This window comes from Lepisma saccharinum, chromosome 30 (genome assembly GCF_977018435.1).
Source record: "Lepisma saccharinum chromosome 30, izLepSacc3.1, whole genome shotgun sequence".
NCBI lineage: Eukaryota > Metazoa > Arthropoda > Insecta > Zygentoma > Lepismatidae > Lepisma > Lepisma saccharinum.
The window spans coordinates 15,397,881-15,424,570 of record NC_139258.1 but is presented as its reverse complement, the minus strand read 5'-3'; the positions used below and the strand labels follow the sequence as shown (position 1 = coordinate 15,424,570).

General features: G+C 39.6%; 1 protein-coding gene across 2 annotated transcripts in view; it reads left to right on the top strand.

Annotated features, from left to right (window-relative positions):
• The window catches only part of LOC145981961 (dyslexia-associated protein KIAA0319-like protein), a 63,561-nt gene that overhangs the window by 16,280 nt on the left and 20,591 nt on the right, over window positions 1–26,690 (top strand). For both annotated transcript variants that reach the window (XM_083115463.1, XM_083115464.1), the window contains exons 8-13: window positions 14,002–14,227; window positions 16,319–16,547; window positions 18,677–18,821; window positions 19,853–19,964; window positions 22,362–22,510; window positions 24,692–24,882. In XM_083115463.1, coding sequence (XP_082971589.1) covers window positions 14,002–14,227; window positions 16,319–16,547; window positions 18,677–18,821; window positions 19,853–19,964; window positions 22,362–22,510; window positions 24,692–24,882 — 1,052 coding nt within the window. The remainder of the gene's footprint in view (window positions 1–14,001; window positions 14,228–16,318; window positions 16,548–18,676; window positions 18,822–19,852; window positions 19,965–22,361; window positions 22,511–24,691; window positions 24,883–26,690) is intronic.

Below are 26,690 nucleotides of genomic sequence, written 5' to 3'. Positions count from 1 at the left end.
TATGCATGGAATAATTCGGACAGCCAACATGAAACCGTATAAGGTCATTCCATGATTCCTATCATGTTATATATGTTTGTAAAGCTTAAATCCTGCAGTTTCTGAATATGGCAACAGTATTCCATTCAAGATAGCAACACTAATGTGAAATGCAGTTGAAATAAGCTCATCAAAAATCAAGAAATGTTCTGATTTTCATGGTACTTTGGATGAAAAAAAAACATAAGGAAAAAAAATGTATTACTGCCAAAGTCTATATATATAAAATTGGATGTATGTGTGTGTGTGGATGTGTATCTTTGTTCCGGCATAACTCTCGAACGCCTGGAGCAATTTCAACCAAACTTGGTACACGTATGACTTGCAATCTGGAAAGAAATACTGTGGGGGTAAGACACCCCTGGGACCCTTAGGAGTGGGGGTGGTAAGGGGACATAAAATAGCATTTTGTTGCAGGGCATTTTCATGTCATATCCTGCAAGGTATTCTTCCCGCTACACAGCACAGCAAAGTTGGTTGCCTTCACAGAAGGTGTGTTATTGCTATCCTGAAGCAACTTCAACCAAACTTGGTACACATGTTAATTACAATCTGGAAAGAAGTACTGTGGGGGTAAGACACCCCTGGCATCCCTAGGGGTTGGGGTGGGAGGGGGGTGACATGTAAAACGACCAATGTTAGTGTGGAATGATAGTTTTCAGGGTCTGTAAGATAAATGGTGACACTCCCAATGCCGTTCAACTCCAAGACATCCCTGGCACCTCTAGGGGTGGGAAGGGGTCGACATGTAAAAATAATCGAAAATGACCAATATTAGTGTGGATTCCATAGTTTTTGGGGTCACTAAGGTGAATAGTGAGTGACACTCCCAATGCCATTCAGCTCCAAGTTCATTTTACACTATAGTTAGAATTCATTATTTTCCTGTCTAATAGAAGATTGGGATAAATAAATACCCGGGCAACGCTGGCTAATCGGGTAGTAATATGACATATATGGAATGTGTAAGTGCCTTAATGGAAGAAATCTTGTGCTGCTAACTGCTAGTGTGAGGGTCCTGAATGTACCTCGTATAAAAGTTACATTGGTTATAACCAACCAAAGGTTGGGTATACATCCCCAATACATACAGGCAGCACTCCACTCCAACCAAAGTACAAGGCCAATTCAATTCAGGTAAAATTAATAGGAATAGACATTCCCAGATATGTTAAGATTGACAGAAATTAGGCCTAATTAGTAAAAGTATGATAAAACATCAAAATATTAAGTAAATAATAAGCCCCAGACCAAAATTCATTGGTTATCAAAGAAACAACCTTTTGTTGATAGGAGAATTCAGAGAGCACATGTTACTTTTCATGCAAATTTTTTATTAATACAGATATTTTCAGGATAATATTTGTGCAAGCACAAAATAACTTGCTTTCCCTGAAAATAACTCCAAGTAACAATTATATGTGCAAACAAACCACAAAAACATCAAAAAATCGATGTTTTTGGACAAAAGACAATCGGTCTCACAGCACCAGAGCCATCTGGTGAGAGTCAGTGGAACTAGCCCTGACTAGACTGCCATCTATTGGGCTTCTCAAGGTACTTGATGAAGGCAAGTAACCCAAGGTGCTGTGGACCAATCAGATGGCCTCATGGGCGTGGCTACCAGACAATGAGTCTGTGATAGCTTTTAACATGTGAGGAAGCCATCTTGATTTCTCTTCTTGCTAACAGTTGGTACAGTTAACATCGCTCCAAGTTTTGGGCCAGAGTAGGCCAGTGGAGAGAGGACAATGGAGTCACCAGTGTGTGAAATATCCAATAAGGGCTTAGGAATAGTCCTGTAGTGTATAATATGAACGAATTACAGCACTGGAAGTGTCTTAAAGTGCATGGAACCAATATCCATGAAAATTCTGAAATTCTCAAAACCACATGGTGAGGACAATGAGCCTCCAGGAAACCATGATGCTTTGTATCCAAAGACATCCATAATTAATCGGCACATCCTTTGTGATATAGCTCCCTGAAACCGTTCATTTGCAAGACAATACCCATATGTCTTAAGATACCGCTATATTTTTAGTGTAAATTCACAGAAAATCTCCCCATTTATAGTTGGAGTGACAAGTGTGCAACAAGGCCCAGGTGTGGTAAGGTGAATGCAGAATATGTAAGTACAGTGTTTTTATTACCCATTTTGTTGGTTCCAATTGTAAAAACAATCTTATAAGTTTGTGCAGTGCTTGTATATAGTTAAATGTATTAGTACCCCGAATATTAAATGTGTCTTTCCAACGTCTTGATTTATCAATTCATATTTGGGCGGGTAAGTCCGGGAAGCGTACCTCTCGCTCCGGAATAACTAGGCTGAAAGTCCCTATGATACACCAGCAATCATTCCTCGGAATGGATGCTGGTCTACTGGGGACATCCTCCATGTTAATGGTCACTGGAGGACAGCATAGAGCTGCATGGGGATGGGTGCGTCCAGGTTGCACAGCAGAGTAGTTTCTTAGGTTCAATCAAGCCCAAAGTGGGTGAGTAGGTTAGGTTAACCTATCCTATTGTTCGGCAACGTAACCTGGAGGCACGTATCCCTGGACCAGCCGCGTAGACGAAGCCATTCAACTCCCGAATCCATCGTCTGTCTTTATGTCTTTGTCTTTTGTCTCTTGCGCGGATCGCAAGATTATGAGACTCAATACCGGCACTCCCCAAATATGAATACCAGATCAAGGTCGCTGGAACGGCCAGCAGGTCGTGGGTTCCCACCCAACGGTGGTGCAAGTACCAGTAGTAACCCCCAACTTGACCTCATTGTGGCAATGCTCCAGGAGCAAGCGAAAGTCTCTGAAAATGTTAGTCAGAAACTTGAGGCACAGGGTCAGAAACTTGAGGCGAAAATTGATGTTCAGGGTAGGGAATTTGCCAAGGCATCGGCTGAAGTAAATAAGAAACTTGAAGCCGTAAGGACGGAATTCCAGGCCAGACTGGACTCCATCCACAATGCCACCACGAAGACCTCAGAATTGTTAACTAAACAAGTAGCGACCAACACCAATAGAATTAGCCAAATAGAGATCCAATGTAATGACCTAGAGTTAAGATTAGGTAGGGATTTTACACAAGTGTCAGGCCAGATTTCGCAACTGAGGGAACTCGTTGGCGAAGTGCAAGGCGGTGACAATCAGACCACCACAGCTCAGATTCTAGGGAGGTTAGATGCCCTAGAAAACATATGCAGAGAGCTCACTTGCAGTGACCACATGGTCACGATCGAGAACAGGGTTCTCGAGCAAGTGAGGAAGGAAATGCCGAACTGTCAGGCGGAAGGCCACAGATCGCATGAATGCATTTCCGAGGGCCAAGTCACTGAGCAGCGCACCTCCTCGCAACAAAGGGTTGGTGAGGAGCAGCTGCCAGCAGAACAAAGGTCTGACGATGCAAGCCTGATGAGGATTCTTGCTTGCCTGGAAGGGATGGAGAGACGAATAACTCAGTCCGCCCTTCCACTTACGTCAGCCACCATGCCCGTCTCACCTGCACGGAATGTGTCTGTCTACCATGCCTTGCACAAAACCAAACGAAGACCTAAGGGTTACGAAAGCTCTGACCAGAGTAGTGGCTATGTGTCTCCCCCTAACAAGTACCACCCACTTGGTAACTCCCCGGAATCCAATTCCGAAAGCTCGGATGCCGAAGTCCGCAGCCAAAGGAAGAGGAAGAATCGGAGGAGGAACAAGAGCAAACCTAGGGTTAGGTTTGCTGATCTCAAACAGCTCCCAACCTTTAACGGGCAGGGGAACAGGCTGGCCTCAGATTTTGTGCAGGAGTTTGAGAGAGATCTCACTCTCCTGGAGGTAGATTTGGCGGATGCCCTCCAAATAATCTCGTTCTGTCTACGGGACGAAGCAGGGCAGTGGTACGAGAGGAACGAACGAAAGTTCAAGTCCTACTCGGATTTCAAAAGGCAGTTCCTCTCATATTTCCAAGGGGATGGGTGGAGAGCTTCTTCCCTTGCGAAGGCTCTCAACGAAAGGTGCAACCCATCCCAGCACAGATCAGTGCACAAATATTTCTGGCGACAAGTCAAAATGATTAGGCTTGCGTTGCCAGAGATCGCCGACAACCAGGTTTTCACCCATGTTGTGCAACAGCTGCCGCGCAGCTTGAAGGACCAGTTAATCCTGGCTCCCTTCGTCTCTCTTCAGGAGGTGGCCAACTCCATACTTCGGTATGAGAGTGTGCAAGTGCCACAATATCCTGAGAGGGAAGTTGCAAGGCCAGCACGACCCAATTACGGGAAAACTACGACTCGCATTAACCGGACCTATGTGAGTCGTGGTCAGGGTGAAGCGAGCGGTTCATCCAAAAAGGAGGACGCTCACATGTGCAAATCTGCGAGGGGCTCCCGGCCTAAGGAGTACCCAAACAGAAAGGTAGACCGGAGAAAGGGTGGAACGTCCCAGCGTAAGAGTTCCGCCAGCTCACACGGGTCTTCCGAGCATCTCGCTGAGGTGCATCCAAATGTGCACAACCAGGGAAACTAGGTAGGCAACGTCCTGACGTGGGGAAGGGCGATGCCAAACCTAAACCTGTCCCACAATGTTCAGATTCATGCAAGCACACTCCCCTGATAAATCAATATCAGGCAGTGGGTGATTCAATGTTGTCACGTCTTGCGCAAAGAAAATTCGGGTATCCTGTCCAAAGAGACAGTGATGGTAATTACCACATCGGACTTTGCATATCTGGACAAACCTCAGCGCAGTTGCTCAGTGCTTTGAGAAGGGAAAAGTGTGTTCATAAAAATGTGTTATTAATGGTATCCACAAATGATATGCTCCGAGGGAAGGACACCAACCAGGTGTTCCGGAACCTCCAGGATATCATTTACACCCTAAAGAGGAAAGGTGCTCAGAAGGTCATTGTTCTGACTCCTCCACCAGTTCCCAGGTTAGCCAATGAGAACCGACACAGGTTCTGGGCCATGTATGACTCACTAATTGCAAAAATATTATCCCTTGATGATAATAGCAATGTAAGGGTTCTGGATTCCTCATCGAAATTTGTGCACAAGGGCCAAGAAATGAACATGTCGCTGTTCGAAGAAACCATGGGTTACGGTCAAAACATGAGACCCGACCTGGTTCACTTCAGCCCACGAGGTATGGATGCCATACTCAATGCACTCGATGAGGTAAAATGGTTCACCAAACCAGGTCACACACCCAAGGGTAAACAAATGGGATCTCAACAGAGTGAGATGAATGCCATTCTGCCCTACGACCAACCCTCGGGAAACTAGCCAGTGCTGCTCTCGCAGGGGGTGATGGTGGCCAAGGTGTAACAAATCCTCCTAGGTTAGTAAATATAGCATTTTTGAATTTGGATGAATATGACTCAATAGAGAATGAGTTCTGTAGCTCCAGTAACAATTGTGTAGTCCCTATAAATAAGCATAACAATAGGTACGGTACGGTAATACAGGTGACTCTGGTGGATGTACCTACCAAAGCGCTTGTCGATTCTGGAGCTGAGGTATCTGTGCTGAGTTCCAAGATGTGGAAACAGATCACGCACAATGCATCCCGGCCCAGACTCATTAAGTGTGACAATATCAAGTTAGTAGATTACTCAGGTGCTAAAAAGCAAAAAATCCTAGGAACTGCTTCAGTAGGTGTCATTGTCGAAGATACGGAGATTTGTGTAGAGTTTGTAGTCGTAAACGAACTCAGCATAGACTGTATTTTAGGTTTAGACTGGTTATATGGAATTAATGCACAGATAGATTTTTCATCCCATCAATTAATGTTCAGGAAAGGGTCACACTCCACGATCACTAAGTTCTTGCCAATAGGTCCAGATGCAAGTCAAGACGAGGAAGCACAGATCCACAAGCTGGACATATTTCCCCTGGATACCTTCCAGAAGTCTGACATGGCATCCATACCCGAGATACGAGATGTCGCAAACAATGCAACCAGTATCTCCCAAGCTCAAAAGGAACAGTTGTTTGAAACACTGTGTCAAATGAGAACTGTTTTCAGTGACCGCCCAGGCAAGTGCAACATTCATGAGCACAAAATTACCCTCCACAAGTCTGAGTATGTAGCTAGAAAAAACTATCCCATCCCTGTAAAATACAAAGATGGTGTAGCGGAGGAAATCAAACAGCTCATTGAATGGGACATAATTGAGCCCTCAAATTCTGAATATGTATCCCCAGTTTTGGTAGTACAAAAGCCGAATGGATCTCTACGTCTCACGTTAGACCAACGAGAGATCAACAAACTTATCCTGCCTTTAAAATTGAAACCCCTCAACATGGAGGAAATTTTCACACAATTCCAAGGTAAAAAGTACTTTTCGACCTTAGATATATCTTCTGGTTTTTGGCAGATAGGCCTAGAAGAGGAGTCTAGGAGGTACACTGCTTTTACTTTCAATGGCAAGATGTACCAATTTAAGCGACTAATCTTTGGTCACATCAATAGCATGCAGGTGTTCATTGAAGTAATGAATAAACTGCTGAGTGGTACCGAGGAGTTTGCCTTAGCGTATGTCGATGACATCACAATCTTCTCTGCCACCTTTGAAGAACATTTAGTCCACATTAGTAAGGTACTTGCCATTTTTCAAAAGGCTAACATGACCCTTAAATTGTCCAAATGTTCATTTGCCAGAGAACAAATTAAGTTCCTAGGGCACATAGTCAATTCCAAACACATATCCATGTGCCCGGAATATGTGGAATCCATATCCAACCTGCAACCCCCTGCTAATATCAAACAATTGCAGAAAATATTAGGTTCTTTCGGGTGGATTCGTAAGTTCATTCCCAGCTATAATGAATACACCCAACCTCTTTACGACCTGCTACGAAAAGGATCCAAATGGCAGTGGGACGAGAATGCCCAAAAGGCGTTCGAAGCGCTGAAGTCAGTAGTCCAGGAAGACTGCAAACTATTTCATCCCAACTTCTCAGAGAAGTTTTACCTCCAGACCGACGCCTCGGGATCAGGGGTGGGGGGATTCTGCTTCCAATACTGTGAAGGAGAGAAGAGGCCATTGGGATACGTTAGCAGATCTCTGAAGAATTACGAGTTAGGATATACCTCCACAGAACTTGAACTCCTAAGCATCGTATGGTGCATAGAGAAGTTCTCATTTTTATTGCAAGGTCAGACCTTCACCATCCTATGCGACCACAAGAGTCTTTCATGGCTCAACTCAGCCTATTCATGGAACGTACGCCTCACTCGGTGGTTCCTCAAACTCCAGAACTACAAGTTTGATGTAGAGTATGTGGCTGGTCGTACGAACTGTCTAGCGGATATGCTATCCCGCATCCCGGAAAGACAGCAAGAGATGGTTAGACGTGTCAACCCAATTCAAGTGTTACTCCAACCCATAGCTAATCTGTCCGGAGACGATCTCCAGAGAGAGCAAGAAAGGGATCCCAGGTCCAAAGCAATCATAGATTACCTGCAAGGGGTGAAACAGGATAACAATCCTAGGTGCAGAAATTGGAGCAAGCAATACCAAATGGTCAATGACCTGCTAGTGGTCAAAGACTTTCACTTTGTCGATAAGTTCAGAATATACATTCCCGAATCCTTAGTTTCACGGGTGCTCACAGCATATCACAATGATGATGGGCACCCAGGAGTAGACAAAACACACAATAAGGTGTTCCGTAGTTTTTTCTGGCCAGGTATGAGGCGAGGAGTCAAGGCTTGGGTGACTGACTGTGTTCAATGCCAGCAGGTGAAACCGAACCTTCATCCCCCTCGGCAAGTCTTGCAGGCCCATCATGTCAAACAGTTAGGAGCAACTCTGTTCTGCGACCTTGTAGGCCCACTCCCAACCAGTAAGCGCCAAGAGAAGTACATTTTCACCATTCTGGAGTGATGTTCAAGATACATAATGGCATACCCGCTCAGAAATTCCACCACTCCCTTAATATTGAGGAAACTCATAGATATATATTTTGTACATTTTTCACTTCCTCAAAGAATTGTAGTGGACAATGGTCCCCAGTTTAGGGCCAAGCAATTCACTCAAACCCTTGAAAATATGGGAATTCAGGTTCTGTTTATACCATCGTATCTCCCATCCGCCAATCTAGTTGAGAGGACGCACCTCGAGATGGGAAAGCTCTTAAAGCTCATGTGCAATGAAAACCATAAAACATGGTCAGATAAATTACCAGCAGTGGTTAGCATTATCAATCACTCGATCAATGACACCACTGGGTACGCACCAGCAGAACTTAGGCTACATGTTTCACTCAGGAACCCCGTTATGGAACACTTTCATATTCCTACAGGTGAACAAACCGAATGGGATCAGCAATTGTTCATGGCTGTATCCCGGACGGCCGAAAGGCGAAACAAAGCCAACAATAAGGTAAATGAGTCACAGCAAAACAGGACTGTGATCAAAGTGTACGACTTAGTTTTTCTTAAATCCCATCTCCAAAGCAAAGCTCTAGAGGGACAGACCCACAAATTGTTCCACACCTTCTTCGGTCCATTAGTTTGTAGTGATCAGGTGACGGATAACATATTTAATCTTGTTCATTGTGTTAGCGGTAAGAGCCTACCCAACCAACATGTCAATAACATGAAGTTGTGGAGGTGTAGCTATAAGGTGTATAGTCATTACATTGAGAAGCTCAGACTACTACATCCGGTGTTAGCATCGAGAGTACCTCAAAGAAGTTAATTCAAGCCAAGGGGCCTCTGAATTCAACGAGGACTCAACCTCAATCCCGACGGGGTGCAGCCGTTTCCCTACGACTTGCTTTGTCTGTTGGTAAGACGAGTAACTGCGCACAAATGGCTCCACCCTCGTACCCTTGTGATACTTCCCCATGGAAACTGTAGATGTCTGCTCGTCAGCTCTACGTTTCTTCCTAAACCCGATATCAGTAGGACCTAGGAGAGAAGTACGCGACGGTACGGCTCCTGCGCTATAGTATTAGTCGCATAAGAGGTATTGGTATCCCTCTAGCGCATCCAGGGTAAGACGCATGGATAGGAGTGTACAACAGGTACAAGATGAGGAGAAAAAGCTACACATTTTTCGAACACTAGTATTAATATATGTTAAAGGTCAGAGGTTTTGTGGATGAGGTCCTGTCTGGTCTGTGACATTCACCCATTTGTACATAGGGTAGAAATTTTTTGTCAAGATCATGTGAGGGACTATTTTATCATTGTATGCAAAAGTCAATTTCAGTGTTGTATACCAGAGTATTTCATTGTTATATACAAAAGCCTATTTCATTGTTGAGTGTAAGAGTCAATTTCATTGTTGTATACAAAAGTATTATTTCATTGTTGTATACAAAAGTATTACTTCAGTATTATATGCCAAGGCAATTTCATTGTGGTATAAAGGGTAATTTCATTGTTGTCTACCCAGACCATTTCTTTGTTGGACACAAAAGTGAGTCCAACCATCATATAGAGGTTTATTTCCCTATGAGTACAAATCTATGCTAGATCACTCACTACCAATCAAGCAAAATATTGCTTAGCAATCATTGGGTATTTGCACTACCGATGGGTTAGGTTCGACCAAACCAGGGTTAGCAGTAATGGAAATATGCGAGCACCCCCAAACATATAGGGTTGTTTATAAGGAACAACCCCAAAACCAACAAGGGTAAGGTCAAAGCCTGCGTGTGAAGTGGGGCCAGTGAGTACATCACTCCAACTCCCCCTCAGTGTCACCACAAAACCCCGGAGCAAACATACAAAAGTGCATGGTGTCATAGGCAGCAGCAGACCCCCAAGCATATTATACCAGGAACTAGAGACAATCTTTTCAGCGTTCCCACAATATGGGGAAGCAGGGAGTGTGTCAGGGGTTCGTAATCGAACAATGACATCCAGAAACGAACCACCATGACAATCCTACAGACTTCACAAATGGACAGCCAGGTCGAAGCATTGTTCCGCCAAGCGAGCAACAAAAACATTTGATGGCAACGCAAAGTGCACAAAGCCAGGCGACAGCTATCTCCACCTAAGGAGATATTGAAGAACAATTGTGAGGTGATCAAATGTGGACAACATACCAAGGTGTATGGTGAACATTTTTTGAAGGTACTGCACCCTCAAGTGAATGAGGGGCAGAGACATTAGATACGTACCTAAAAACTAATAAGCAGTTCGAATACAAAAACTGTATTCAGTGCGGCAATAAGCAGATATAACATGAATGACTAAAATCATTTATTGAAAACTTTTAAGTGTGTGTTATATTAACCATGTATGTACCGTCTAGGAAATCGTTCGATATATCGGACAGAACAATATCTCAAACATATATCCAAGTGACGGGCAAGAATAATTGCAAATTTATTTTCTTTCGTGTATATGTTCTTTTCGGACCAGCGTGGTCTTCACAATTCAGTGTGTATATAAATATTTTGTGTATGTATTTGGGTATAGTGTAGTAAAGGGTAAAGAAAAATGATCCGCTTCACGTATCCTTTTTCTTTTCCCGAGGGCCCGGGATATGTATAACCAACCAAAGGTTGGGTATACATCCCCAATACATACAGGCAGCACTCCACTCCAACCAAAGTACAAGGCCAATTCAATTCAGGTAAAATTAATAGGAATAGACATTCCCAGATATGTTAAGATTGACAGAAATTAGGCCTAATTAGTAAAAGTATGATAAAACATCAAAATATTAAGTAAATAATAAGCCCCAGACCAAAATTCATTGGTTATCAAAGAAACAACCTTTTGTTGATAGGAGAATTCAGAGAGCACATGTTACTTTTCATGCAAATTTTTTATTAATACAGATATTTTCAGGATAATATTTGTGCAAGCACAAAATAACTTGCTTTCCCTGAAAATAACTCCAAGTAACAATTATATGTGCAAACAAACCACAAAAACATCAAAAAATCGATGTTTTTGGACAAAAGACAATCGGTCTCACAGCACCAGAGCCATCTGGTGAGAGTCAGTGGAACTAGCCCTGACTAGACTGCCATCTATTGGGCTTCTCAAGGTACTTGATGAAGGCAAGTAACCCAAGGTGCTGTGGACCAATCAGATGGCCTCATGGGCGTGGCTACCAGACAATGAGTCTGTGATAGCTTTTAACATGTGAGGAAGCCATCTTGATTTCTCTTCTTGCTAACAGTTGGTACAGTTAACATCGCTCCAAGTTTTGGGCCAGAGTAGGCCAGTGGAGAGAGGACAATGGAGTCACCAGTGTGTGAAATATCCAATAAGGGCTTAGGAATAGTCCTGTAGTGTATAATATGAACGAATTACAGCACTGGAAGTGTCTTAAAGTGCATGGAACCAATATCCATGAAAATTCTGAAATTCTCAAAACCACATGGTGAGGACAATGAGCCTCCAGGAAACCATGATGCTTTGTATCCAAAGACATCCATAATTAATCGGCACATCCTTTGTGATATAGCTCCCTGAAACCGTTCATTTGCAAGACAATACCCATATGTCTTAAGATACCGCTATATTTTTAGTGTAAATTCACAGAAAATCTCCCCATTTATAGTTGGAGTGACAAGTGTGCAACAAGGCCCAGGTGTGGTAAGGTGAATGCAGAATATGTAAGTACAGTGTTTTTATTACCCATTTTGTTGGTTCCAATTGTAAAAACAATCTTATAAGTTTGTGCAGTGCTTGTATATAGTTAAATGTATTAGTACCCCGAATATTAAATGTGTCTTTCCAACGTCTTGATTTATCAATTCATATTTGGGCGGGTAAGTCCGGGAAGCGTACCTCTCGCTCCGGAATAACTAGGCTGAAAGTCCCTATGATACACCAGCAATCATTCCTCGGAATGGATGCTGGTCTACTGGGGACATCCTCCATGTTAATGGTCACTGGAGGACAGCATAGAGCTGCATGGGGATGGGTGCGTCCAGGTTGCACAGCAGAGTAGTTTCTTAGGTTCAATCAAGCCCAAAGTGGGTGAGTAGGTTAGGTTAACCTATCCTATTGTTCGGCAACGTAACCTGGAGGCACGTATCCCTGGACCAGCCGCGTAGACGAAGCCATTCAACTCCCGAATCCATCGTCTGTCTTTATGTCTTTGTCTTTTGTCTCTTGCGCGGATCGCATGGTCACAGAAAAAGTATTTTTAAGCAAATGTCTAAATATGCAGCTTCTTTTGTATTGGTAGCATACAGTTTTTAAGGAGGCCAATGAACCATTTGGATTTTACTCGTATATCAGATTGATAGAATATCGGTTTCGGTAAATTTTATATCAGTGCTTTTTCAATATCGGCCAAAATTTCATTTCGGCCCATCCCTAATGAAAAGCTAATTGGCAAAGATGATGTAAGGAAAAGTTATTTTCCATGAGTTGTACAGAAGAAGCGAACAAATTTGAAATAAATATGCATTCATTGTTTCTAATATAAATATAAAAATTTCAAAGTTCCCACTGACATGGGACACCTGGAAAAAATCAGGGAATTTTGTAAAAATGATCAAATATCTCTGAAAGTCAGATGAATAATTATTTTTTTTCCCTTGCTGCCAGGATTTTCAAACTGAAAACACATTTTAGTATTTCCTCAAAATTGGTTTCTTTTTTGGGAAAATTACATATGAAAATGTTCTTTCCTTTTATTTTTTTCATTTATTTTCAACAGTGTTGAATAAAATTGATTCATTTGGTTAACAAGCAAAGACATATCATTATTTAGTATACGAGGTCCGACAATTAAGTAATGAGACTGATTTTATATTGTCCCACATGTGCATTCTATCTCTGAAGTAACGCGTTCCTGATGTAGTGTGGTCCATAATCCACAACCTGGCAACACCTCATGAACTTGCGATAGGCATGCTGGGAATTATGCCGCCATGTCGTGAAGAAGGTGCAAGGGTGTCGTCACGTAATAGCTATGGAGCAGCGAGTGAACATCAAGTTTCATGAAGGACATTCTGAAAACTGCTTGCAGGAATAAACATTTCTTGAATTCTATTGTTTACCAAGAGGCAAGAAAATGCAGCTTTCAAAGCCAAGGGTGAAGGCAATGTTGTGTTTTTTAATGATAGCAAAGACGTTATTCATCATGAAATTGTTCCAGAGGGTGAAAGTGTAATTGGTTGTTACTATCGTAGTGCTCGGAATGATTATGGAAGAGAACTGACCGTATCAGACCTCAATATCCTGAACCGGGCAGTTGGTTCCTGCTCCACGATAATGCATGGTCCCACAGAGCAGTGGTTGTCTATACATTCCTAGTCCAAAAACAAGTGAATCTGTTGAATCATCATCTTTACTCCCCAGATTTATCCCCCTGTGATTATTTCCCGTTCCCGAAAGTGAAGCTGCTGCTGAAATTACACACTTTTGATGAACACAGGACCAGCCAACAGGTTGTGACATCCATTCTTCAAGTCATACCACATGAAGACTTGCAGATGTCGTATCGATCGTTGGCCAACCGTGCCAATTGCTGTATTGATGCAGGAGGGGTGTACTTTTAGTAATAAACAAGCAATGTTCAATTATTTTGTTTCCTTTTCACAATATAAAATCTGTCTCATTACTTATTTGTCTGACCTCGTATTATATATTAGTATACTGAATCATTATAGATTGATCTGAAGGGAATTTGATTTTGCAAAATAAGTGTAATAGTAACCAAGTCATTATTTTCACAATTTTTGCTGACAAAATTGTAAACATACATGTTCTAATGTTTCTACTCTCTGTCCAGTTCAAGTACAAAGTCAGTATAAACAAAGCAGGTGTCTTGTATGCTTGTCCCTTGGTTAATTCTTACTTTAGCTTATCTGTATATTTATCGACTGTTAATGTGGAACAGCTGCTGTTCCACATGTCAATCAATAAGATGTCTCCCATGTCATGTGGCTTTGTTTACATCAATTTCATTCTTTCTGTTGGCGGAGAATAGTTTTGAATGTCAGTTGGTTCTCACGTGTTGAAATTGTGTGTTTCCATTTTGCAGCAAAGCGAATCAACCAACCACCTGTTGCTGTCGTATCGCCTCGTTCTCAAACCATTAAGCTTCCCAACACGGGAGCTGTATTGGATGGTTCCTCGAGCAGGGATGATGACACCATCGTCAGTTACCACTGGGAACTACAGCAGGGCCCAATTGGCTATCAGCCGCAGTTGGCAGACACCGCTACATTGCAACTCAACAACCTCAGCCCTGGCAACTACACTTTCAAGTAAGTATCTTTGTGTTTGTGACTGGTAACTTTATAGTACATAATAGAAAAAAAACATAACTACAGTAAAAACTGCATATCCCAGAACCTCTATAAGAAGGAAACCTGTAAATATGGAAAAAAAAGTCCCCAGAACGGACCGATTTTATACCTGAAAATGACTTGCTTAAGGTGGAAACCTTCTTAACGCGGAAACGGAACACCATTTAAAGATCAACGAGATGTTGATATGAAAGAATGCGCTACAATACTCATAGCTGTTACGATTCCATTTCTTTCTTTCATCTCTTACCCTCTTTCTCCATCTATTTCTCCTCTGTTCTTTCGTCATCTTTCTATTTTTCTTGTTATCTATCTTTTTTTCTTTCTTTTTTCTTCACTTTTATCTCAATCTTTCTTCACCTCTCTTATTCCATCTTTCAATCTTTCTCTTTCCTCTATGCACATCGCGCTACGATGCCAGGGATCCCAGGTTCGAAAAGATACATGAGTAGCCTACTTACTGTACGTTCTTACAATACTGTAAAAAGTGTACCAACATGTTGTGTAGTTAAATAATTGTAATCTGCTATGCTTATTGCGACTGTATCGCATTTTTATTCGTGTACGTACATGCATTAATACTCTACATTATTGGTTTGGTTTGATTTGGTGTTTTAAGTCCACTTTATGAACAGTAAGGCTAATCGGAACTGGACCTACAGTTCAAAGTGGGATCCGAACCACTTGTGCCTCCACCGGGTATCGAACCCGGGACCCCTCAATACTCTACATTATAAGTAATGCGAAATGTAAATCTGTCTTTCCATTATTTCCTGCAGCGCTCTATACTGTATTTAAAGTCAACCCTGTATAAGAAGAAAAACTGCTAAGATGGAAAATTTTGCTCGCAACCATCATGTTCCAGGATAGACAAGTTTTACTGTATATATGTTAAAAAGAAGCCTTGTGGTAAATACAGATGTTCGAGGTTGAAACTTCAACATTTTTATACGCTTATTATGTCTACAAATGCAAGAAAAAACATTAATGAATGCATATGAATTTGAATGTGTGCATCAAGCTTAAAATATCTAGGAACAACAACAATACAAATGAAAATTAAATACTGGAAGAAACGCAAAGAAAAACATAACAACCTTCATTTCAGATTGGTTAGCACATCCTGCTATGCCGCCAGGGGTCCCAGGTTTGAATCGCAGTCTGTGTTCTTTGTGAGTGTCCCTACATCAATTACCTATCATCACTCATCATTGTGATTAGCCATAAGTGGCAGATAAAGTGAAGTAAAATAAACCAAATCAATAAATCAGCAACACATAAATAATAATAATAATAATAATAAAATAAATAAATTTAAAAAAAAGATGCATATGAGTTTGAATGGGCATCAAGATTGTAAGATCTACAATCTGAAAAATTGCACCTGTTAAGAATTCCTTCTAGAGTGTTCGAGTGAATCATCATGTGGTTTGCTTTCATTGTTATTTAGATATCCTTGATATAAAAATAGAATTAAGTGCCATGAAATTATTGCAGATAAGCTAGACAGTAGTGAAAGCAAATGAGATGAAGATTCACTTAACGTTTTAGAAGAAATTCTAAATTGATGTAAAAGTAAAAAATGAAAGTGTTCCGCTGTGCTTTGCACCATGTGGGTGTGGAATTCGGGCTCAACACTTTCTTGATCACAGCCGAAGATAGGGGTGATGTGACCAGCACCATGACCCTGGCCATCTCCCCCCCCCTTCCCGGCCTCCAGGTACCCACTTTGTAGGACGCTGGGTGTGTACAGGAGCTGCTTGAACAGTTGGGTAAAATCCCAATTCTCTAGCACCAGGGATCAAAGCCGGGTCTCTCTGCATGGTAATCAGATGCCCTAACAACTAAGCTACCGTGGCTCCAAATGGATTTAGTTTCTTTTTCTTTAGCACTTCAGTATTTTTCTAAACAAATAGTTGTTTTGAAAAGCTTCTGCTAAAATTACAAGGTCCAGTCAAGCCTAATCACTAGATTTCTAAATTTAGAAGTGTGAGAAAAATGTATTGTTTCGGAAATTAACATTTGTATTATTTATTTCTTAATGAAAAGATTGACAGTGGAAGATTCGGACCATGCCAAGAATTCAACCACAGCGAATATCACTGTCGTGAAGGAGACAGACTACCCACCAGAAGCCAATGCAGGGCAAGACAAGATTATTTACCTCCCCCAGAACTCCGTCACTTTGAACGGGAACCTGAGCACTGACGACAAGCGCATAGCCAGCTGGGAGTGGACCAAAAGTCCCAGCGACCATGACAAAGCTGTTGATATGCAGGTAATTTGGTTTTCAATTGTTGTTATTGTGTCTGTTCACAGTGGAAAGTAATTGTATTGAATTTGCATGAAATTTATGGCCCTTTTGCCATAAATTGACCCAGCCAGAGGCAGGAAATGGCAAAGGATGATGATGATGTCGAGGATCAACTGATGACGAGAGTGACTTCAGATTGATGTCACATCTGCACACTTATGGACGCCATGCCAGCTTATAACATCAATTTTCGAAAGTTTGACAAGATTTATGGGATATCTGTCAGCTATTTACTCTTTGATCCAAATTGTCACACAGGTTTTCAATATGATTGAAATCAGGGAATTCTGCTGGATAGTCAAGATGTGATAGGTGCCCAGACCAGTGGCGGGCGACTCGTGGCTTTTTTTTTTGGGGTGTAGGAAGAAGTTATGGTAAACCGAGGAAGGTTTGAAAAATGCGTTCAATTAATGTCACACGTATTGCTTGTACTGGCCATTACATTTAGAAGGTTAGCTGCAGACCCATGCACAAGGTAGGGCAAGGTGCCCTTGCCCCACTTAAACTATAAGATATTTTAATGTCAACCTATAAAAACCTATGAAAATAACATTGACGATATTTTATATTTTGCAAGAATTCCATTTTGTCCTCCTCACTGTTGTTGTGGGAATTGAGGATAATAAAAAGTGCTCCTTGTACTCCAAAATTATGCTATAACTGCTTCTAAATTGTGCTATTATTAATTATTTTATCGGATAACTGTAGTTTTGAGTTCAATTATGCATCTACTTTGTTAGTTTGAACTTAATAACACCATTAAGCCATGTTTCCATATGAAAAACTCAATATGCTGCCCAAGGCAGTAATTTATTTTATTATAAAACATAAACTTAACGTAACGTTTCAACCTTCTAGCAAGGTCTTCTTCAGACTCTGCACCAAGTACAACTGAAACAAGGTATAAAAACGGGACGATATATATATACACACAAACATTGCTATCCTCCAGACTATTAGAAAGTTGTTCTGGAACATTCTAGCAGGTGACTTTCCCTTGTCAACTGTACTTTCACCTAAAAGGCTAAACATATGTACTTCTATCTAGAATGTGGTTCATCATTCTTTCTCTCTTGTCCTTTCCACTCTTTCTAACACCTTCTTCCATTCTTTGTTTAACTTCAGTCCCCCATTTTAGTTCATTGTGTCTTCTTCACCTTTCTTCTCTATTTCCTTGGCCTCCTTCCATTTCCTCACTAGTATTCTCTTCGCCCTTTCTATCTGCTTAGCCTCATCCCACTCTATGTCATGTCCTGTTTCTCTCGTGTGTTTAAATATCGCATTTCTCTCTCTCTTAAGTGGTACATCATCCCTATGTTGTACATCATCCCTAACTTGTGTTACTTATCGAAATGGGCCCAGCCTCGAACTTGAAATGGTTTGAGGAATTGTTTGTTTACCCCAACCTTCTATCAATTCCCTACCATATAATTTCCTCACGAACAAAATCGGGCAGGGTAAAGAAAATATAGAGGATGGATCATGGCATGGTTGTAAAAAGCTATTGTCGCTGTGTAGGCACTCTCTCTTTTATTTGAAACATGTCTGCTGGTGAAGTAGAAATAAGAATTGAGCATAATTTTATTTTTATTTCCTGATTGCCAGGTGCCAAGTGCCAACAAAGATCAAACTGTGCTAGGTTTAGTACCATTTTGCTGGGGTTAGCATCACTTATTGAGGAAACTCTTGGTGCTTCCTTGCTGGATCCTTAAAAAACGCAACCTCCCCTTTGTCCCTTCCACTCCTCACCCATCTGTTTGTAGTGGTACCAGCAAGGTTCCTCAGGCAGGGCAGCAAAGCATTTGGGCTGCGGCTGGAGCAAATGACGCAGTCAATTCTTGACAGTAGCTAACTTAGTCAATTGTACGTACATTGCGTTCATAATTTTATAACACGCATTATTATGAAACTCCTAAAAAGTAGAGAACTGGAAACAAGTATAAATGAACTGTAGGAAGTTCCTCACTTCCTACATGGAGGAATCGCCCCTGGCCCAGACCAATTAAAGCAATTCTTTGTTAAGAGAGAGTAATGTGAAATTGAATTGGAATGCAGTGTAGAACCCTTCTGTAATACTTCTGTATTCCTTGCAGAATACACGCACTCCTTACCTCCAGCTGTCGAACCTAGAGGAAGGCATGTATACCTTTGTTCTGAAGGTAACGGACAATTCGGGCCAAGAGTCAACGGCGGAGGTACACGTGTTTGTGAAGCCACCCACCAACAATCCACCAACCGGTAAGGCAGTAGATTATAATTTCAACACTTTCTTTCTGTCATACTTTTGATTGTTTGTTGAAGAAAATTGTGCAAAAAAATTACTGATTTGAGAGTTGACAAAAATTTGAACTTTGACTGAGGGGTCATTCTGCATAAAATGGTAAATGTGCTCAACTATTTTTAAAAAAATTATTAATTTTCTTTCTGTTATGTTACCTTGATATGTTATAGGTACTTAAATACTTAACTTGCTTTGTTCTCTATCATATTTTGCATCCAGTGGCTAACCATTTTTGTGTCATTATACATGATATGTTTTGCTACATCATAATTTTGTAGAAATTGAATTATTTCAGTTACTATTGTGCATAGACAAATGCATTAAAAACTATTCTTCTTAGTAAAGTATGGGCTATAATTTCAGTACATGAAACTAATTTTTACTAAATTTTTATGTTGAATTTTTAGTATAAGTTAAGATTTTGATTTTAGAGAAGAATTGAACTTTTTCCCCCCACAGAGGTGATTCAATTTGGCTCTTGTGAGCATTTAGACAAATTAAATGTTTATTTTATCAAATGAATGTTAAGCAAGTTGTTTATTCCTGAATATTAATATGTAATGATGTTGCACACATTCAGTAATTTTCCATTAAGCTTTAATGGCATCTTTTGCATGTGATAAATACATTTTTTTTATTTTTTGATTGATTGAGTTGGTGTTTTAAGTTCACTTTATGCACAGTAAGGCTAATCGGGACTGGACCTACAGTTTAAAGTGGGATCTGAACCACTATGTGCCTCCACTGGGAATGGAACTGGGGACCCCTTCATTACAAGGCGACAATGCTACCATTGGGGTTTCCTTTTTCTGGATTTGAAATAGAGTGTACACAAGGAAAGGCTATTACATTCCTATGAATATCAGTTCTGTGCAGATTTGTAGGTAAACTGCAAAATCGCACAACCTAAAACAAATTTTCAATAACCCTGCTAAACAGCATTAAGTATATTGTTATCAGAATTGAGATGTATGTTCTCATATTTCAGCCAATGCAGGAGATGATATTGTGGTATCCCTTCCTCAGACATGGGCTCTTCTCAACGGATCTAAGAGTCAAGACGATATTAAAATTGCGGCTTGGACATGGGAGCAACTGGGGTAAGTCATATATTCATAGTTTATTTGCTAGAGTTGAACCAATGTTGCTATTTCAGTATCGGCTGATATCATTGGTATTGGTGTCAGAGAATATTGTTTGGAATTTATTCACCAATAGTAGCCAATGATTTTTGATAGTTTTTGTACTTTCCGTGGTCCAGGAAAAGTAGTGCAACACTTTCATAGACTTTCTTAGTTCTAATTATGCTGGAAATTAGATAAAATTTAAAATTGTATTCATTTTTCACCAGCATTGCGTGAAAAATAGAGTTTGTGGTTTAAATAACAGCTGTTTTAACATTCATTGTAATTCTAGAACATATGGTAAATTGATGCATACAATTGTTGTGGAATTGTTGAACAAATTTTAATTGTTACAATTCTCAAACAATTTTGGTAGCTTTTTGTTATTTAGTGTAACGTTTCTGCGACTTTTGGTCAATCGCAATGATGAGGATGAGTTATTATATGATGAAGAGATATGAACACCCATGTGGCAGGATTTGAACCCAGGATCCATGATGTCATAGCATGCTGGGCTAACCACTCCAGAATAGAGGTCGGCCATTAGTTTATCAGTATCGGCCAAGGTAGGCATAATGGTTTACTTGTATAATTACTGCTAATATATCCATAAATAGCCTGTAACATAGTGCAAAAATCTGTCATTTTGGTAGAATTTGAACGAATTTGAAAGTAAATTCACATACCCAGTTCTGTAAATAACTCTTAAGTATTTTCAAATCAAAACCCATTGCAGTTGCTTGCATTATACAGGTAAATGAACCATTTAGATCCTTCGTGGAACCTTTGTATTGTTATATCAGATCAGTACAATATTGATAATCAATACAGGTTAATTATTTTGTGTGTATTGGTAAAAATTTCTTAACGTTTCCTGCTATTTGTACCTCTTATTTCCTCACTGTGTAGGTATAATGGTCTTGTACGAGGATTGCTGAAAAAGTTTCTGTAAACTACCACCAACAGTGGTGCTAGTGTTCCACTATTATAAAAATCGGAAGAATAGACCTTTTTTATGTTTAAATTATCTTTGATTGTTTGTTTAAGCCTATTCGTTTATTTTTCACAGCAGTTTGAAGTAGTAGTTTCGTGTGAGAGATGGAAATTTCTCATGAACACTCTCAGGCAATGATTTTTTATGATTTCAAATGTAGTTAACACTGAAACAATGCATCGAGCGACTTCATTTGGCTTTTGGGGATGAAGCACCATCCAATAGGACTGTGTACAATTGGTTTTCCGAATTCGCACATTTCTCAGTGATGAATTTTGTGAAGGTCGTCTATCCACGTCTATTGTTGTCAGTAATGTTGATGTTGTGCGTGAAATGATTGAGAGAGATCGGCATGTGATATACTGTGAGATTCAGGCATCCTTGAACATTGACATAAAAGTAATACATACGATTTTGCATGGTCATCTGAACGTATGGAAAGTTTCAAGCCGTTGGATCCCACACAACTTGACCAAAGCTCAAAAACAGGCTCGTATAAATTGGTGTAAAGAAATGCTCAAAAAATTCAACCAAGGCAAGTCAAATTTGGTGTACTACATCGTTACAGGGGACGAAACTTGGATCTATTCATACGAACCCGAAACTAAACAGCAATCCACTGTTTGAGTGTTTCAAAGTGAGCCGAAACCAACAAAAGTTGTTTGTTCGAGGAGTGCTGCCAAGCAAATGATTGCTTGTTTCTTCGGTTATACCGTATATGTGGCAACAATAGCCTTAGAAGATATGAGTACATTTTGTCTGTAAATGCTGAGTGGTATACAACAATTTGTTTGTCAGAGGTCATCAATGAATTGCATAAAACAAACCCAAATTGTCGCATTATTCTGCATCACGACAACACCAGTTCCCACTCAGCACACCAAACTGTTGATTTTTTGTCCAGTAAAAATGTCAAATTAATGACTCATTGTCCGTACTCACCTGAGTTATCACCTAATGACTTCTTTTTGTTCCCACACATGAAAAATAAGATGCGTGGTGAGCGATTTGTGTCGCCTGAAGCAGCTGTTGACACATTCCTAACCGGTTTCTGAGGTAAAAAGTGGAAAAATTGCTTTCAAAATTGGTTTGAGCATATGCAAAAGTGTATCGATCTTGAGGGTGAATACTTTGAGAAACAATAAAGCCATTCCCAGAATTTCACGTCTTTTTTTTTCTCATATTGATTGCAGAAACTTTTCCAGCAGCCCTCGTAGTTTTAATAGGCATGAGTATGAGTGATGTGATATTTTTAAAAGAGAAAAAAAATATTAACTTGATTTAATTTCACTAGACTAGCAACCATTTTGTTACAAACAAGTCAAGTTGTAATGTAAACATTTCTTGTTAGAACTCACTTTGACTTCCTTCTCTCCTAGGGGTCCCAGTAAAGTCCAGTTTAGTGCCAACAATCAAAGTCTAACAAATGTTAGTGGATTGACAAAAGGGGATTATCAGTTCCGTTTGACTGTTGCTGATGAGAATGGAAATAAAGCTAATGCTTCTGTTAATGTAACTGTTACGCAAAGTAAGTATTAAACATTGCACTGAAATGTTCATTATACAATTTATACAATTTTCATGGGTCTGCTGCTTAAAATCTTAAAATGTGATGTAAGGGAACACATTGTGACATATTATACATTTATTTCTGTTCATTTTTTTAGTGCTAACCAGCAAAGCTGAAAAAAGGACCATTATGCTTCTGTCTGTTCATTTCAACTATCGCTAGGGGCCTTGATTTGCAAGCCTGTCTGTGCAGTCTGCTTTATACACAGATAGGCCAATAGTCTTTGATTTGATTTGTTGCTTTAACTCCATTTTATACACAGAAAGGCTAATTGGGTTTGGGCCTACAGTTTCAAGTGGGATCTGAATCACAGTGTGCTTCCACTGGGTATCAAACCAAGGAAGCTGTGATTACAATGCTTCAATGTTACCTCTACATTATTGTAATTGTAATCAGGGGTGCCCACAAGGGGGTTTCATCATGCGCCTGTGTCATGGGAATTTTTTGGAGGGACAAAGTTTTATACCAATTCTATATATCCTCACACAAAAATGGAGGGGGTCGTTTAATTTGATTGGCTTGTTATTAATTTTTAGTTTTGGTAATTATGTACAGTTTTTCTACCTACCTGTGGGTGATCGTGGCTATAGAGTTGAAATGAAACACCACCTCTTATGCATTTAGAATCTGTATGGAAAGGGGGGAAATATGCTGTTCTCATTAATACAAGGTTAGTCGAGCAGACAAACTGCTAAGAATAAGGTTCAGTACACTAACAATGGCAGTGGCCTGAGCAGTTTTGTATGTTTTATGTTAGCAAACATGAAAGTGAGCCTACAGTACCTAAAGTAAACATATATTGCTTAAATGTGTGTGTATTTTATTGTTGACTACATTGTTGATATTTTTATCTGCACTAGTATAGAACACGTCATCTTGTTACAATTAACATTACAGTATGATTACAGTAAAAATACACCCACTTAGTTTTTCTTGTATGTACGCATTGCTTGCATTGTAGAATTATTTTCCTGTAGTTTACAGTTATTACAAGCATAAGAAACCAGGTTTGTCAGCTCACATCATCGAAGAGATGCATTTGATTAAAAAGAGAAGGATTTTAAAAAGATTAACAGGAAACTTTTAGTTGAATGTCTGGGAAGCTTCGTTCATTGCAGAAGAACACTGGAATAAATTAAATAATGAAAATGGTAACATAGATCCAGTATGGAGTTTTCTTTTTCACAAATAGAGTAAGCCACCATCTTTAAAATTTAATATTATAGAAAACATCAAGAGACTTTGTGAAAATAATGATGACTTTGAATTACCTGATGATATTTGGGATTCATAATTTTAAATAAAAAAATAATGTGATCAATTTTTTTTATCTGAAATAAAAATAAATCAGACTGCTTCTTTTCACAGTTAAGTTGCTATATTACAACAATGTAACATTGACAACATCCATTATATAATGGATTCTTTTTGTTTAAAAAATTGCTAACCATTGTTATAACTGTATCTTTAGTCAAAATGAAAATAAATGTCTGATGAAGGGATCGTGTGTTCTCCTGAAATGTCACAATGAAAATCTGTTTTCTTATGCTTGTAATAACTGTAAACTACAGGAAAATAATACACCCACTTGTTTACGTATGGGATGCAACATAATTAAAGTTACAAGTATATATTATTATATTGGTTTGATTAAATATATGTAGTACAGCTGTTATAGTTACAAATATATATATTACATACCCTTGATACATGTTTAGGATGTAGATAGGCATAATTCAATTATAACTATATATTACATCCACTAGATTACATATATGGGATGCAGATCAGCATAATTAGCTTATGAAACCTAGGTTTCATACATATTGAGGAAGCAGTAGTTAGCACATCGCGCTATGATGCCATGTGGGCATGGATATTTGTGAGTGTCCATTCATCAATTTCATCATGTCATCACTCATCCCCATCTTCGCAAATTAGCCAAAAGTGCACAAGAAGCGAAGTAATATAAAGCAAATCAAATCACAAATATTGAGGAAGCCCTGTATTTTTTGTCAGATTTAATCATGATTATTTATTATTTGTTTATTGCTTTTGTGCATTTGCTGTGTTATGAATGGAAGGCACAAGATAGAAGGAATAGTCGCAATTCATAGCCAACTTATTACTTTTTTCCAGATAAAAATGCACCTCCAAAAGCGAATGGTGGAGGTGACCAGACAATTGTGTTGCCCGTGAGCGTTGTTGTAGTGAACGGATCGCAGTCCTCCGATGACCTTGGCATTGTCCAGTGGGAGTGGACACGTAAAGGAGGCAGCCTTGCCATGGGGAAGGTGATCGGGAACAGTGACCATTTACCAGTTTTAATGGTAGGAATTTATCCGTTAATCCATCAATTTTGACCAAGATGATGCATGCGTAAGAATCATGGAGGATCAGTTCTGCCTTTATTTCATTTTGATTAATGGTAAAATTATACTGTCAAGACACGTACCTTAAAATTTGATCTCGATATTCAAACTCACGTGAGTTCGAATTTTTACAATAGTTTTTCCATAAGTTATAATATATTCTCTGTGTGCCATAAGCTATTTTATATAGCTTATTTGGTTGAAGGAAGAAATGGTGGTAGGAGTTTATCTGAAATAACAGGGTGTAAGGAATGTGTGTGTGTGGGGAGGGGGGATGTGACTTTCATTGTGCCGAAGCCGATTACAGATGTATGAAAATCGGCCGAAATTGACATATCGGCATTGGTATCGGAATCGGCAAAAATCCAATATTTAAATCGGTACAGATTATACTAGAGTTTTACCTTTTGACCAGTTTTATATTCTAGTTTTGTAAGATTTATTGAAAATTTGGTTATGATTCGCCATTATTGTAGTTTTTGTAATAAAATTATTGCAAACACTCATTCAGAGGATCAACCTAACTATAAATCGGAAATAAAACAGTACATTGCTGTTGTATTGGAAATTCAAAATGAGTATTCAAACCTGAAGCAAGTGCTGAGAAAATACTTGGGCACACCTGCTGCATCAGTATTCAGTGATTGAGTGTTCAGTGTTGCTGAACAGATTTGAGATAAGAGAAGAAGTAGGTTACTTCCTGAAGTGCTTCCAAATCTCGTATTTCTGAAGTTGAATCTGGCAGAACAGGAGTTCATTTTGCATTTCAAAGAACTGCTTGTATACTAATGTTAAATCACTAGGTTCACATAACCTCTTGTAGATGCAAATGTACATTCGCATCTCTTGAGAATATATATGTATATACATATGATATGCAATAGGAAAGTACATAGCAAATCTATTTTTGGCATGCAGAAAATAACATCCCATTTCTGGTTAATAATCTTATGTATCGGAATCGGTTAAATATCGGCATCGGTATCGGTTCCAAAAATTATCGGTGAGTACATCGGCATCGGTAAATTTTCAGCTTCGTCACATCCCTAGTATTCTCTCTTAAAATTTTATTATTTCTTTCATTTATGTCAAATTCTTTCATATTATATAATTGATTTTAATGTAATTAATGCATTTACTGTAACTTTTAATTGTCCAGAGTTAGGTGGTAGAGCAGCCTAGGGTTCAACCTCGCTCTGTAGTAAATAAAAGGACTTCTCTATTCTATCTTCTGAGAAGGCACTCAAAAGTCAGCCTCACTTCCACATAGTTTGTTTAAATTGTTGTTTTAAGTCCACTTATGCACAGATAGTGTGATCAAAACTGGACCTGCAGTTTAATGTTTTACATCTTAACCACTGTGCCTCCACCATGTATCTAACCCGTGACCCCTTGATTACAAGGTGACAACGTTACCACTATGCCAGTGGGGAGGCCCTCACCACGTAGTACAGTAATCCAGTTGGATTCCTGCAGGCCAATGAGCCTCTGGCTTTAGTTGTTGATAGTAGTCTGTGACAGTATTGGTTTTAAAATTGATTGAGAAGTTTTAGATTCCTAAAATAGGCTCTAAAAATCCTAAAATAGGTTCAAAAAACCCTAAAATAGTTCAAAATTCATGAAAAAAAATACTGATTAGGTATAGTCATCGGCAATGAAAATTGCACTATCTTATATAACATTATGTGTGTTACCTAACCCTACATCGATGGCAGAACTTACCATTGGAAATTTGCTATTAAAATCTACTCTTCGCCGTATAGTTA